General features: G+C 44.8%; 1 protein-coding gene across 5 annotated transcripts in view; it reads left to right on the top strand.

The window, feature by feature from the left end:
* The first annotated feature begins 253 nt into the window (after positions 1-253).
* SLC47A1 (solute carrier family 47 member 1) overlaps positions 254-13,837 on the top strand; it is a 31,654-nt gene continuing 18,070 nt past the window's right edge. The window contains exons 1-6 of one of the 5 annotated variants that reach the window (XM_039847488.1): positions 368-444; positions 4,449-4,549; positions 7,668-7,769; positions 9,384-9,452; positions 10,843-10,991; positions 11,894-11,936. In XM_039847488.1, coding sequence (XP_039703422.1) covers positions 7,683-7,769; positions 9,384-9,452; positions 10,843-10,991; positions 11,894-11,936 — 348 coding nt within the window. In that variant the 5' untranslated portion in view covers positions 368-444; positions 4,449-4,549; positions 7,668-7,682. Of the gene's footprint in view, positions 445-4,448; positions 4,550-7,667; positions 7,770-9,383; positions 9,453-10,842; positions 10,992-11,893; positions 11,937-13,837 lie in introns of all 5 variants that reach the window. The other 4 variants (XM_039847486.1, XM_039847490.1, XM_039847487.1 and 1 more) reach the window with 4 other exon arrangements.

Raw genomic sequence — 13,837 nt, 5'->3', positions numbered from 1 at the left:
GTGTCCGAGGCACCCGCAATGGCTTTCCGTTTGTTTCCAGAGTTTTTCCAAACTTTGCCTTAATTGCAGAAGTTCACAACGTTGCGGAGGTGCAAGGGTCGTGTCCAAGATCGCAGATGCTCGCCGCGCGTTCATCTGGCTCCGGGCTGCGGGAGAGCTGCGGGCGGGCTGCGGGCGGGCTGCGGGCGGGCTGCGGGCGGGCTGCGGGCGCAAGGAGGACGGACCGGGGCGGAGACTGGGGAGAGAGGTCAGCCCTGCGCTTCTTCTGCCAGCAGCCTCGGAGCTCTTGGGCTGCACAGCGGTAGGCACATGGAGGCTCCTGAGAAGCCCAGGCCTGGGCCCCAAGGTCTGGAGGCCACCCCGGAGCGCCGCGGGCTGCGCGGCCTGCGGATGTCCGACTTCCGAGAGGAGCTGAGGGCGCTCCTGGTCCTGGCAGGGCCCGCGGTGAGTTCGGCTGGTTGGGAGCCCAGTGACCCTGTCGCCCCAAGTGATTTGGAGGCTGGCAAAGCAGAGGCAGCTGTAGTTGGGCGTCCGGGCGCGGGGAGGCAGCGTGCCCAGAGCACGGCTGGCGTCCGCGAGTCCGGGACAGTGCTCTCCGCCGCCCAACCCGCGGACCCGCTGGGCACAGCTGGCACAGCTGGCCAGCGACCTGGCTTTGGGGGCCACTGGAGTGCGGGAACTGCTCGCCTAAAGGGGATCAACCCACCTTCTCTGGACTTTATTCTGGCAAAGCAAGCAAATGATCAGAACTACAAAACACTCAGGAACTTGGTTTGTTGGAAAATTAGTAGTCCTGGAGCTCAGCTATCTAAATTATCTAGCGTCAGGGAGGAGGAAGGTGAATTCTCTGTCTTGGATTTGGAGCTCAAAAACTATTTCTTATCTAGAATCAACCTCTATGCGAGGCGTCCTGTCCCACACTCTCCTCCCCCAATTATTGTGTTCAAAACAAGTTTTTAATGTGGTTCTCTTTTGGGTTGAGGTTTTCCCCTTATCATTAGGTTAGGGCACTTTCTGCGTTGTCTATTTAAAAGTAATGTGGGTTTTAAAAACCACGGGACCCATAAAAAATGTAGTCACATCCCTGTGCTGTCAGTTCAGGTGGTTTTCAAGTCAGCAGGGTAGAGAGCCATTTCACTGTACAAGGAGAACCCAGCGCGGGGGGCGAGGGGGTGGGGGGACTTTTGGCAGTAGGTAGAAGCCTAAGGCAGCAGGTGTGCCCTCTTGGCATGTGACTCTATTGTTTGTGGGATCTTGAAATACTTGCTATTGAATAATGCCAGGGACAAAGCCACGAAATGAAACTCCATCCAGCAGGAAGGAGTTCACGAAGCTCTCTGGAAGAAGGGAAAGATTTGGAATTTCCATATGGGGGGCCCACTTCCCTGCTTTGATCTCAGAAGGCGGGTTAGGAAACAGCTACTCGAACTTGAGTAGTACCTTCTTCTTCCCCCTGCTCATTCATAACTCTAAGATATTAGCTGTGCTTTGGTCCTACACTCCCTTTCACAGACATGAAAAAGGTCTCTGCAAGGCTGTTATTACTCTAATAGTACGAAAAACAAGGCAGCTTTCTGAGACCCAGCCCCACATGGGACAGGTCCTTTGCCTTTGCTGGCCCCCACAATAACCTGGTCCCCTTGATGTAGGGGACATTCCTGGTTTCCAGGGATGAATGTTAGACCGACATGCCAAGCCTCTCACCCTTTATGTTTGGATATACACATGCATATGACTGTTAATTACAAATGTAATATATATGCCTTGTAGAAAAAGTAGAAAACTAAGACAAAACAACAGGAAAAAGCTCTAAAATTTCACCACTAAGAGATTTCACCACTAATTTGGAAATTTTCCCTTCAGTCCTTTGTGTGTGTTTCTGTGTAACTGTTTTACCCAATGAGGTCATAGAGTTCTGGCACCTGTTTGGTCTCTTATGAAATGCATATGGAGTCCTGGTCTCTTCATCTCCATTCCTACTTGCTGTGAGTTTTCTATCTCCAGAGGGGCACAAGGATGGAGGGGAGGAGATGGCCCCTTCTCCCATGCTCAGTGTCCCATACTCTGCTCTTCAAGGCTCCTCCACACATTAGGTAGGATGCCTGGTCTGGATTTCCTCTCTGTGATCTTTTCTCTTCCATTCCCCATCTCCTCTTCAGGCCTCTCAGATTAACGCTGACCCATGAGTATCAAGAGGATTCAAGTTAAGGTGTTAGGATTTACCACTCTCCAATTGAGCTTTAAATGAGGCCTGGAAAGATAGAATAATACATAACACAAAGGAAACTGTAAGATGAACAGTACACAAGTGAAAAGATGCTACCGGCGTATTTTCTATTTATCTTGTAGAAAACTTTAGGAAAATGTGTATTTGTAAGGGATGGAAGGCAGTAGTGGAAACTATTTAGCCTCGGGCTTTCTCTTTGTCATTAGCACCTCATCGCCAGGCTGAACTTTCAGAGCTCTGAAAAATAATCCCAAGGAGGCCTGCCAGTTCCCTATAGGCATGGGCTATGCACAGCAAGGCCAAGGATGTAAAAGAGGTAGAATAGCCTGAGCACAAACTAAGGGAGCTTGTTTCCATCTCTATGAAGAAAGGAATTCCTGGGAGAAAGCTGGAGAACCTTCTAGGGCTGCAGGGCTGAAAGACCAGGAAGGCTCTGCTGGATGAAGGACATCTGGAGAGACTGGCTTGACTGTAGTCAGAAGACACACAAAACATGCAGGCTAATGGTTTGACCTTTATCTAACAGGCAGTTTTGCTACATCTGAGCCACTGCCAGTTCAGGCTGTTGAGACAATAGTCCTTGAGACATCTGGGAGAACAAACCAGTATGCGGGTTGGTTAATCCCTTGGCACAGCAACATTCTCTAGAATGGTACAGTTTTGAAAGGTCTGGTCCTTGACCAGCACATCTTGATTGGGTGTGTATGGGGCAGGAGTGGGGCTATGTTGACAGGCAGATCCCTCAGCTCTACAACATTAGAAATGGTCTCTTAAAATAGCCATCAGCTTTGTGAACAACATCCCCAGGGGATCATTATGCACAGGAACCACAAGCTGTAGCTAAAATTGATTACCCAAAAAGCACGAAACCTGTATCTGAGAACAAGTATGAGGTTAGCAAATATGAACTCTGGGCCAGGATTCTCTCAGGACTGAAGCTCAGGAAGGCTCTGCGTTGGACCATCTAAGCACTGTGTTCCTGGCTTTTTGTCTAGATGTCTTAGCCATAGTCATTTACTACTTAACAATAGGGATATGTTCTGAGAAATGCATCCTTAGGTGATTTCATCCTTGTACGAACATCATAGATGCACTTACACAAACCAGAACGGTATAGCCTACTACACACCTAGGTGTGTAGTGAAGGGAAAATAATTTTCCCTCTAACCCTTGCTCTATAGTGAAGGGAAAATAATTTTCCCTCTAACCCTTCTGGGTTCTTGGTTGAGACATCCCTGTAATTAAAGAGATTGACAGGAGAAAAATTAACAAAAGTCTAATAAAATGTATACCTCCTGTATACATGGGAGAGGACCAGGAAAACTGAGTAACTTGCCAAAATGGCTGAAATCATTACCTTAAATACCATCTTCAGCTGAAGACAAAAGAAGATGTTGGGGGTTGGAGGACTCAGTTATGGCAGGTGACCAGGAAAAGCACGGTTAACAAGTTTGTCGTGCAGATTTAAGTCCTGGTCTGCACCGATAAGAGTTTTGGTTACCTGAAATAAAAGAGCCTTTCAAAGTGAGAGGCAACAAACACTTATTAAGATCAGTAAGAATAGCTACTCAAGAAGCACTGATTCAGGTATAATTCCAAATAGTGTTCTCATTAGGAGACAAAGGCAAGGGGTGTTTAAGAGAAAGAGAATGGGAACAATTACATTTATTGAAGGAAGGCCTTTCTGTGGATGCAGATAACACAACATAGGGATGTTAATTCTAAACAATGTTTTTAATTTTGCAGTCCAGTAGTCATCAGTTCAGTATTTATAATAACTGCTTTCCTGTCATCTTTGTAGGTTTTTTGGGGGGGTGGGGCGGGGTATATTTTTCAGAGATCTCCTTTTAAAGATTATTTTCCTTTGGAATGTTTTAACATTCCGAAGATTTGAGGTGTAAGATTAGAGAACGAGCTTGGGGGAGGGCGAGAAACAAAAACCCTCTTGCTGAACATATGTAACCTTGAACAAGTTCCATCTATAGCCTGGGTTTCTGTCTTTGAAATGTGATGTGAGTACATCACCTATGGGGCTATATTTTAAAAACACACATTCCCAGTGTCCTCTCAGGACATGTGGAGTCACAATGTCTGAGGCTGTGGTCCCAGAATTTGTATTTATAACAAGCTACTCAGGCGATTTTGATGAACACCCCAGTGTGCAAAGGGCTCTACTGAGTGATCTCTGAAGATGGTTCTGGCCTCACTTTTTTATGTGTAGGTGGGATGTGAAGAAATATTCCTCAAATCTGAGAGGCTTAGAGTCTTCAAGCGCCCTCATCTAGAATACAAGTAGGAGTAAGAAAAGCAGCAGATTTAAAGGTGAGAATTCCCTGGGGTCTCATTTTTTCTTCTACGTTTCCTGGGAAATTTGACAGACTACTTCACAGCGTTGGGCCATCCTCACAAACCGGAGTCTGAATCTGTGTTGCTGTCTGGCTTCGTTTCCCTTCTGTTTTCCTATACCTTTTGGCAAAATCTTATATAAACGTTTCTGCCTGGTTGCAACTGTGCTATAAAGTATTACAACTTGGGTCATGGTTAGTCAGAGCATATGCTTGATAGTCAAAGGGGAGGACCGACCCCATCCTCCTCACCCCCAGCCGAGGTCAGAACCATGTCACATCACAATCACAATCCATGAGACACTCTAAGAATGCTCGCTCTCAGTGGCAAAACTGAACATCTAGCTGTCCTGCCCCTAAAGAGATTATTCTTCCAATGTTTGCCTTGGGATCACAAGGTTTATTTTAATTAGTGACTAATGTACAAGATAGTTCCTCTGGCATAGCAGCTCTGCTCCATTTTAAAGCGGCTCCATTTTTTATATTTCTTGCACAGTTTCTAGAGATAAGGTCATTCCACTCTTCATGGTACAACCAAGGAGACAACCTTACAAATGGAGATGTCTTTTACAAAGGATAACTTCTACTTGGTTTTCAGAGCTTCCTCCATGTCTGCTGTTTCTTAAAATTAACCAGCCTAAAAAATCCTTAGGCCAAAGAGATAATCTAGGGTGAAAAATTCTATTTCCCTATAGATCCTAGGATATAAACCTGTATAGCATGTTATTGTACTGGATACAATTGTACAAGCAATTGTAGCACAATGGTATTTGTGTAATGCATTGTGCTAGATGTCACTAGGCGATATGAATTTTTCAGCTCCATTATAATCCTATGGGTTCACCATCACATATTAGGTCTATAGTTGACCATGTGGACTAAAAATAATATTGACTAGGTGTTTCATCACTAAAAAGGATTTATTCAGGGAAAAAGAAAAAAGTTGTATCCAGCGCGTGCAGACATGACAAGCCATGTGCACACATTGCCCGGCGTGCCAAGATGAAGAAGTATATGTAGAAGGGAAAAGGAAGTCAAGGGGAGGGACAGTTAAAACCATAGAGCTTTATTGTAAGCAAAGAATTCTTCCTGTAGGGTTCTCATAGTGACATAGAGTGTGAGAACTCCTCTAAGCCCTAGCTCTTTCCACAGACCCATGAGATTTTCATTTAAAGTCTCCGTTATAATCTTTATCAAGCAAAATGTCATTATGTGGCGCATGACTGTATTCCCACCCTTGGACTAGGCACTTGCCCCAAGAAAATGCCCATTCTTCACCCAATTAAGAATATGTTCCATGCATTACAATTTGTAATATCAAAATCTGGGAAGCTATCCAAAGTCCTGACCATAGAGGAAACTGAGCACATTTTCATCTGAAGCCATGGGAAACAAGTTACATGTGGCCTGCAGTGAGACAGGTCACTGTGCAATGGAAATACCATGTTCTATGGAAAAAGGGAAGCGGATTCTATGACACAACTGATTGCAATGGTTTATGCCCATAAAGGCTTAAAGGACAATTACTTGAAAAGATTTGAAAGTGATGCTGGGTTTACAGAGGAAAAAAAGGACCCTATGACCTTTAAAGTTATATAAAGTCACAAAGAGACGCCAAGCTCCACTGAATGAAACCACAGAGAATATCTGTTAAGGTGGTTGACAATGCCTGAATCACAGCCTGTCCCCTGGTACAGGTCCATGGGGTCCACTGGCTCTAGCTTTAGGTTCTACAGAATTGGACTTTTCATACCAACCTTTCTTATTCACACCCCTGCCCCTCAGCTTTTCAATGTCCTCTGTCTTCTGTCTCCTTTTGGTTTACTTTTGCTATACATTCTAAAAGCATCCCTTCTGCTAACTATCAGAAGGCCCTGTTGGAGATTAAAGTCACACTTGGTTTCTGTAGCAGTGAGAAAGGTACCTGGGTAATAGTTTCGAAGTTGATGCGGAAAAGGTATGTCCTCCCACCGCCACCCCGCCACCCATACAACACTCACGGTTAGGAGCGGGCCTTTCATGTTTTGAGGATCTGCGCCCAACAGTGGAGTTGAAAACTGTCTTTCCCCTTATATGGATTCAGGGTAGGAAAGAGGGCTGTCATCTGAACCATCAGGGGTAGGATCCTGATTAGGTTCTGACATCGAATGTGTGGGCTGGCTGCAACTCTTTCAGACAGGCCGTGTGTGGGCTGATGGAAGTGAAGACTAGAAACTGTGTCATTGTGAACCCAGGAAAGACAGAGTCTTGTCCGAACTCAGAACAGAGGAGTCTGTTGCCCATGAAGGACCGTGAGAAGCAGCATTGCAACAGCAGCAGTGAATTCTCTCTCCTCGGGAGCAAGAGTCAAATGAATCCTCCTCTTGGACCACATAAGCCTCCCTGGAGAAAGGGTCTTTCTCAAGATGTACTGAACTGCTTGGGTCTGACAGGGGGTGGGGGGGAGGTGGTTTTAGATTAACTGAAGGAAATAAGGTAAGTGTCCACATGTGCAGCTAAAGCATTACAGAACAGTTCACAGTGGTTCTTGGAATAGTGAGGAACAGTGGCTCAATGTTCTAGAAGCTGAATTTGCCCTCATATCCTAGACCTCATAAAATTCAAGAATTAAAGGTGCTCTGCAGACTGGTTTTAGCTGAAGATTCCAGATTCCATGGGCTTTCCAGTTGGATGATCTCATTTCTGCCTCAGCTGTTCCTGTCTGTGGAATTTTTTATTGGCTGTTAGAGGCTATATTCTCTCCAGCCCTCACTAGGAATCTGGAATAACAAGGTTTATCTCAGAAGGCAGCCTCTGAAATTTTCAGAGAAAATATAAATGTCATCTATGGCATACGAATCTAAAGTGAAAAATAAACTTAGAAAGCTAAGAACTTCTCAAAAACATGATTCCGAAAGCGGTTACAAATGAACTTTTAAATATTTTTCAAGAAACCCACCTGTGAAAGCTGGCAGCACTCACTAAAAGCCATGATCCTTTGCTTCTAATTAGAGTTGATTCAGAGAGGGTGCGGGGGTGCCGCAAGATCCGCACCTCTCCTTTGACTGTGATGGTTGGCACTCATATATAACTCCTTATTTTCTGTCTCTTCCCAGTTCTTGGCCCAGTTGATGGTGTTTCTGATCAGTTTCATAAGCTCCGTGTTCTGTGGACACTTGGGGAAGCTGGAATTGGATGCTGTCACACTCGCAATTGCAGTACGTGTGGGACTTTCTAACAGGGATTTATGAAAGCCGTCGGTATTAGTTTCCTCTTGCTACTATTAGAAATTACCACAATTTAGTGGCTTAAAACAATGCAAATGTATTATCTTACAGTGCCGGAGATCAATAGTCTGAGATGGGTTTCATTGAGCTAAAATCAAGGTTGGCAGGGCTGCAACCTTAATTCTCCTCTGCCGCGTAACCTCACATATTCCCAAATTTTGCGGGCTAAGTCATGGACATCTTTGAAGGACCATTATCCTGTCTACCTCATCAGCTAATTTGTAATCCATGAAGATCTGGCTGCGATTCTTGGTCCCACATCTTGCAGAAGGAAATCAGGAAAGAGGGTTTGAACTCTGACTTCAGAAGAAACAGTGACTCCCCCGACCCCCACTCCCATGACATGTCGACTCACTCAGAGTCCTAATCAAGAAATTGAAATCCTATATCCTAATATCTAAATCCCAAACCAGGAGGGACCCCAAAACCTTTCTGTATTCTAGATGCAAACCTCCAAAACTACAGAGATATGTCATTGACCTCTGCCAGGGGTTTACTGTCTATGCATGGCCAAGGGGCCCTGCCAACTTGTTTGGTTCAGCCAGCAAGGTATTTCTAGAAAAATGGATTCAGTGGCTTTCAGCAAGTGTGTTCCTGTTCTCCTCAGCCTTTCCAATTCCCCTTTGCTCCAGCCCTGACAAGGCACACATTCACCTTACCCACCCGCTTCCGCTAGGCATTTGAGTTTGTTATCTCTGAACTGTGCAAGACTACTCTGAACTGGTCCTTAGGTATATATAGATTATTTTGCTTTCAGGGGGCAACATAGACAACCCCAGCTTAATTATTCTTTTTGGTTTTTAATGTTTGGAAATTTGGGGGAAGACAGAAATGCATTCAGCTAGCTTCCAGCAGAGTTTCTTTGGCCAAGGAAGTGTAATAAAGCTGGTACTTCTATACTGGGCCTAGTGCGGGCTGTTGTTCCAGGGCACCTCCCTGCAGTCAGGTGGAGGTAGCAGGTTCCAGACCAGACAGGAAGAACATCAGATGTCCTGCCATGCCACTCTCTGGTTTGGGGGAGTGATGCCCTGGGATCCTCAAAGCTCTAAGAACCCCAGGTCGTTACTGACCCTGGTCAAGACAAGTACACCTGGAAGGCCTCTGGTGCTAGCCTCAACTTCTGAGACTTGCTTCTGTTCACCAAGAGTCCTTTGGGATATTGTAACAGGTCATGCTTGGTCTTGAACAAGTGGACTTACCCAAAACTTCCACTCTGCCATGTTGCATTCCCCTTAGGAAGGATTCACGTTCCTCTGAAATTGGGGAGCAAAATGCTTAAGATTTAAGAAAGAATAAGATTGGGTAATAACCCATGGCCTAGATTTTTTCTTACCTCTCTAAACTTGTGCACATGCTTAATGAAGCTGGTACAATGGATTTGAGTAGGGGCTCCGGGCAGATAATAGAGTTGATTAAGCTGATTCTTAGGGTTGGCAGAGGCACCCTGCAGAGGTACTCCAATCTCTGTCTGATCAACGCAGACAGAGAACTTACCTCTTATCTTCCTTTAACTCTGAGTGGCCTCTCTTTTGCATTTATTTCCAGGTTATCAATGTCACTGGTATCTCAGTGGGATTTGGCCTATCTTCCGCTTGTGACACCCTTATGTCTCAGGTAAATGGAAACCCCAGGTCACTCTCACAGAAACCCTGGACATCTCTCTCTAGTGTAGTTGGAAGAACCCCACCAGCAGGAAGAGTTGTGCGCACAGAGGGAGAAAATTCTCAATAGCAAACCCTGCGGCATTTTGTCAGCCATCAATTCCAATTCCACTCGCCTGCTTTCTCTGAAATGTGGCTAGATGTCTCCTAGGTTTATAGAGTAGTGTTAATATGCATGATTGCCATACACTACACTTCGACCAAATAGGAGACATTTTGTAAAAGTCCCTTCTATCACTTTCTACATCATTGAACTTGGTATATTCCCATGGTTCTCAAACTTTAGTGTGCATTAGAATTACCTGGGGGCTTGTTAAAAAACAGGTTGGTGGGCCCCTGTTGATAAATGCTGAACAACCAGGTCTTGGGTCAGGGAGTGTTCTGTAAAATATCTTGGGTCGAAGAGATCAAAGAAAGAGGCTGACTACTCCATCATTACCTCAGGAGTTTAAGGGAACTTACAAACAGGCGTGTTTGGGCAGTGGCAAGACAACATGCGTGTCCTCTGCGCCACATGCCAGACACTAAGGAGTTACATAGGACAGGCCAGGAAGGATAGGGGCACTGGGGTGTCACCACCCCAGATAAAGGGAAAATGCCTTACATGCTTGCCCAGGGCAGGCAATGGCTTGTTCTGGAAACCAGCACAAACCACTATGCTATGGGGAGGGGTCAATCCTACAGTCTCTGAGGGGACTTAGGGGAAACCACCTCTGCTCCGTCCCAGATCCAGCTGGCAGGTCTGGCTGTGGTCAGGCAGCTGTGACATCATAGAATCGTCTCTCCTCAACAGAGAGGGAAACATTCTAACTTGTACTGTTGGCTGATTCCAGTGGTATAAGTTATCCCTCTGTAGCTAATTTCAAGCTACCACACATGTGTCACTGAAGAGGGACCTGGGAAGAGATGAGCACAGTTTGGCTTTGGTAAGCCAATAGCAGCTGGCTCCAACACGCTATTGGCCCTATTCCCAGTGTTTCTACTTAGTAGGTCTGGGGGTCAGGCCTAAGATGTTACATTTCTGACAAGTTCCCAGGTGATGCTACCCTGAATGTACATTAGACTCACAGGGACTGCTTTGAAAAATTATTGATCTTTGGATCCCACCCTGGACCAGTTAAATCCAAACTATCTTTAGCGGGACCCTGGCATCAGTGTTTTAAAAATGCTCCCAGGTGATTCTAATGGACAGCCAAGCCTGAGAACTGCCCAAACCTAAAGAATGTGACAAAGGCTCTCTAGGGCCAATCGTCTCTTCATGAGGCATAATTGAAGACCTTTGCAGGGGACAGCGGGGGTGCCATTTCTGTGCTAATGGGTTTGTTTTGGCCGTGTGCACCCAGACATATGGTAGCCCCAACAAGAAGTACATGGGGGTCATCCTGCAGAGGAGCTTGCTGGTGCTGCTTCTCTGCTGCTTCCCCTGCTGGGCCCTCTTCCTCAACACCCAGCAGATCCTGCTGCTCTTCAGGCAGGACCCAGATGTGTCCAGGTAAGATGGGCCATGCCATGGTGGGATTGGGTCTGTCCTGGCAGAAAGATGCTCCCATCCAAGTTCAGGCTCTGGGAATTACAAAGGCCAGGGACAAGGCCACACACTAAGAGGGATTAAACTTTCCCCAGCTGACTTCTACCAGGCCTTAGTGCTTTTCATACCTAGCACCTAAGATCTAGATCCCCTCCTCCTCTGGGTGACTTCAAGGGTAAATAGTTTTGAGTGAAATAAGATTTGCAAACATCCTCCATGTTGAAATGGTCATTTGTGGTGTTTCTTTGTTGTTTGGTGATTATTGACCCTGGTTGATATTAAAATCACCTCAGAGTTTTTAAAACCCACCCCTGCCTGGTCCTTCTTCCCTCTTAGCATTCTGTTTTAATTGGTCTAGGGTACAGCCTGGGCACGAGTATCTTTCAAAGTTCCCCTAGAAGATTTCAATGTGCCAACAAGTTTGAGACTTGATGATTTAGTTGATAAAGACCTTTAAAAGTCCTTATCCTAAGCCAGCGGCTTTGAACCAAGGGGACATTTGACAATGTCAAGAGACATTTCTGGTTAGTAGAACTGGTATTGGGGTGTTCCTACTAGTAGAAGCCAGAGATGCTACAAATCATCTTAAGACACACAGGATAGCTCCCCAAGCAGAGAATTATCCAGCCATGGTGCTGAGTTTGCAAAACCTGTCCTAGACCTAAAGACTTGGAAGAACCAAGCAAGGTAGTTTGAGTTATAAGGTGGCAAGCCCTATTGTAAATTTCATATTTGTTCCATTGGTTTAAGCCCATTAATTTAGAAAGAGCCAAGAATGTGAAAGGCAGTTACAGTTGGTTTATCCCACCTTCCTTTCCCTTAAAATGGAGACCTCCATCACTTTTTTTTTTCTTTTCATTGTATAGGCTTACCCACACCTATGTCACGATCTTCATTCCAGCTCTTCCTGTAAGTTTTCAAGGATTAAGAGGTCCCCTTCTTGAGGTTCACTGGTAAAAGGCAGCTGAGATATCCATGAATTCAATGAATTGGTTCAATCTTATATGATTCCCACATGTAGTGTTGGCTCATTCAAGGAAGTGCAGTTTTAATTATGCCCATGAAAGATGCAAATGTTTGTACCTCAAGAAACACCAAGGTTAAAGTGACTGCAGTAAGCCACTTTCCTGAACTCCTTTAGCTAGAGAGACCTCTGAGATAATCTGTGGAGAGTTCAGACTTTTTTTCATATAAGGGTAAATTCTTCCCTATCTCAGAACACCTGAGGGCCTCACTCTGAACCTTTAGACTGTTTTTGCTTGCTGAATGTGATCACACAGAACCAAGGTGTATATTAATACTTGACACAGTCGTGCATGGTCAATGAACAATCTAAGCTAATTTTATTCAGTTGGGCAGAGTAGCTGTACAGTTATGCTCCACTTAACGATGTTTTAGTCAAGATGGATGAACTGCATATAAGATGGTGGTCCCATAACATTATAATGTAGCTTGTGGCGAAAGAACAAACTTTCCTCTTCCCTCAAGGTTCTTCTAGCTGGTCTAATAATCAAGGAGACATGAGACAGATTAGCAAGAGAAAATAACCAAATTTAATACATACATATGCATGGGAATCCCACATACATGAGAGAATCAAAGGCCCCATCCCCCGCGCTCCCCACATGCAGGAGAGGTTCAGAGACAGAAAGGGGGATCTAGGCATATAAGACGTCTTGAGCTAAGGATGAGGTAGGTGCCTTGGGGGCTTCAAAAGGTCATTGCAGGATGAAAAGAAGAGTATATCTTTAGTAAAAAAAAGTTTTTCCTGCCATGTAGGCGAGTCAAAAAGATTATCACTGATAATTTCCTATTCTGGGAAAGGCCCCTACTTCAGATTCTAGGTAGTTGAAGGGAGGGGCAGAAGTTTCCCTTGAGCCTGAAGCTAAAACAATCTAAATACCGCAGAAGCACATCTTTGGGCAGCTTGTTCTGAACCCCCACAAGCTGAAAAATTCCTATTGCTTAGTGAAGTAGTAGCTGTCCTGAAGTTTTAGTGCAACACATTACACAAATAATTGCTATTGCGTTGCGATTGCCTATGGTATTCAGCACAGTAACATTCTGTACAGGTTTGTAGCCTAGCAGCTATAGGGGAACCGAATTTGTCACCCCAAAATATGTCTCTTTGGCAGAAGGGTTATTTTAGGCTGGTTAACTTTAAAAAATAGCAGACAAGGGAGGAACTCTGAAAACCAAGTAGAAGTTACCCTTTGTAAGAGACAGTCTCCCTGGCTGTATCAGACAGAGAGAGGGATGACCTTATCTACAGTAACTCTTATCAGTGCAGAAGACAAGGACTTAAATCTGCATAACAATCTGACCCTTGTCGACTGTGCTTTTCCTGATCATTTTCTGTAACTGGCTCCCTCCAACCCCAACATCTTCTTTTGTCTTCAGCTGAAGATGGTATTGAAAGTGGTGATTTCAGCCATTTTGGCAAGTTACTCAGTTTTCCTGGTCCTCTCCCACATATACAAGGAGGTATACATGTTATTAGACTTTTGTTGATTTTTCTCCTGTTAATCAGTCTTTTATTAGAGGGGTGTCTCAGCCAAGAACCGAGAAAGGTTAGAGGGAAAATTGTTCTTCTTCCCCCTACAGAACAACAGGCTATATCATAGCTTAGGTATGTGGTAGGCTCTAATATGTAAGTTTTGTAAATGCACTCTATGTTTACATGACAAAATCACCTAACCAATCATTTCCAAAACCTAGCCTTGTCATTAAGTGATACATGAGTATTAATTTGCTGGAGCTGCCATAACATAATACTAAAGATTGGGTGGCTTACACAACAGAAATCTATT

Source organism: Pteropus medius, unplaced genomic scaffold (genome assembly GCF_902729225.1).
Source record: "Pteropus medius unplaced genomic scaffold, Ma_sr-lr_union100, whole genome shotgun sequence".
Lineage (NCBI taxonomy): Eukaryota > Metazoa > Chordata > Mammalia > Chiroptera > Pteropodidae > Pteropus > Pteropus medius.
Note: the sequence above shows the minus strand (reverse complement) of the source record. Positions and strands in the feature narration are given on the sequence as shown.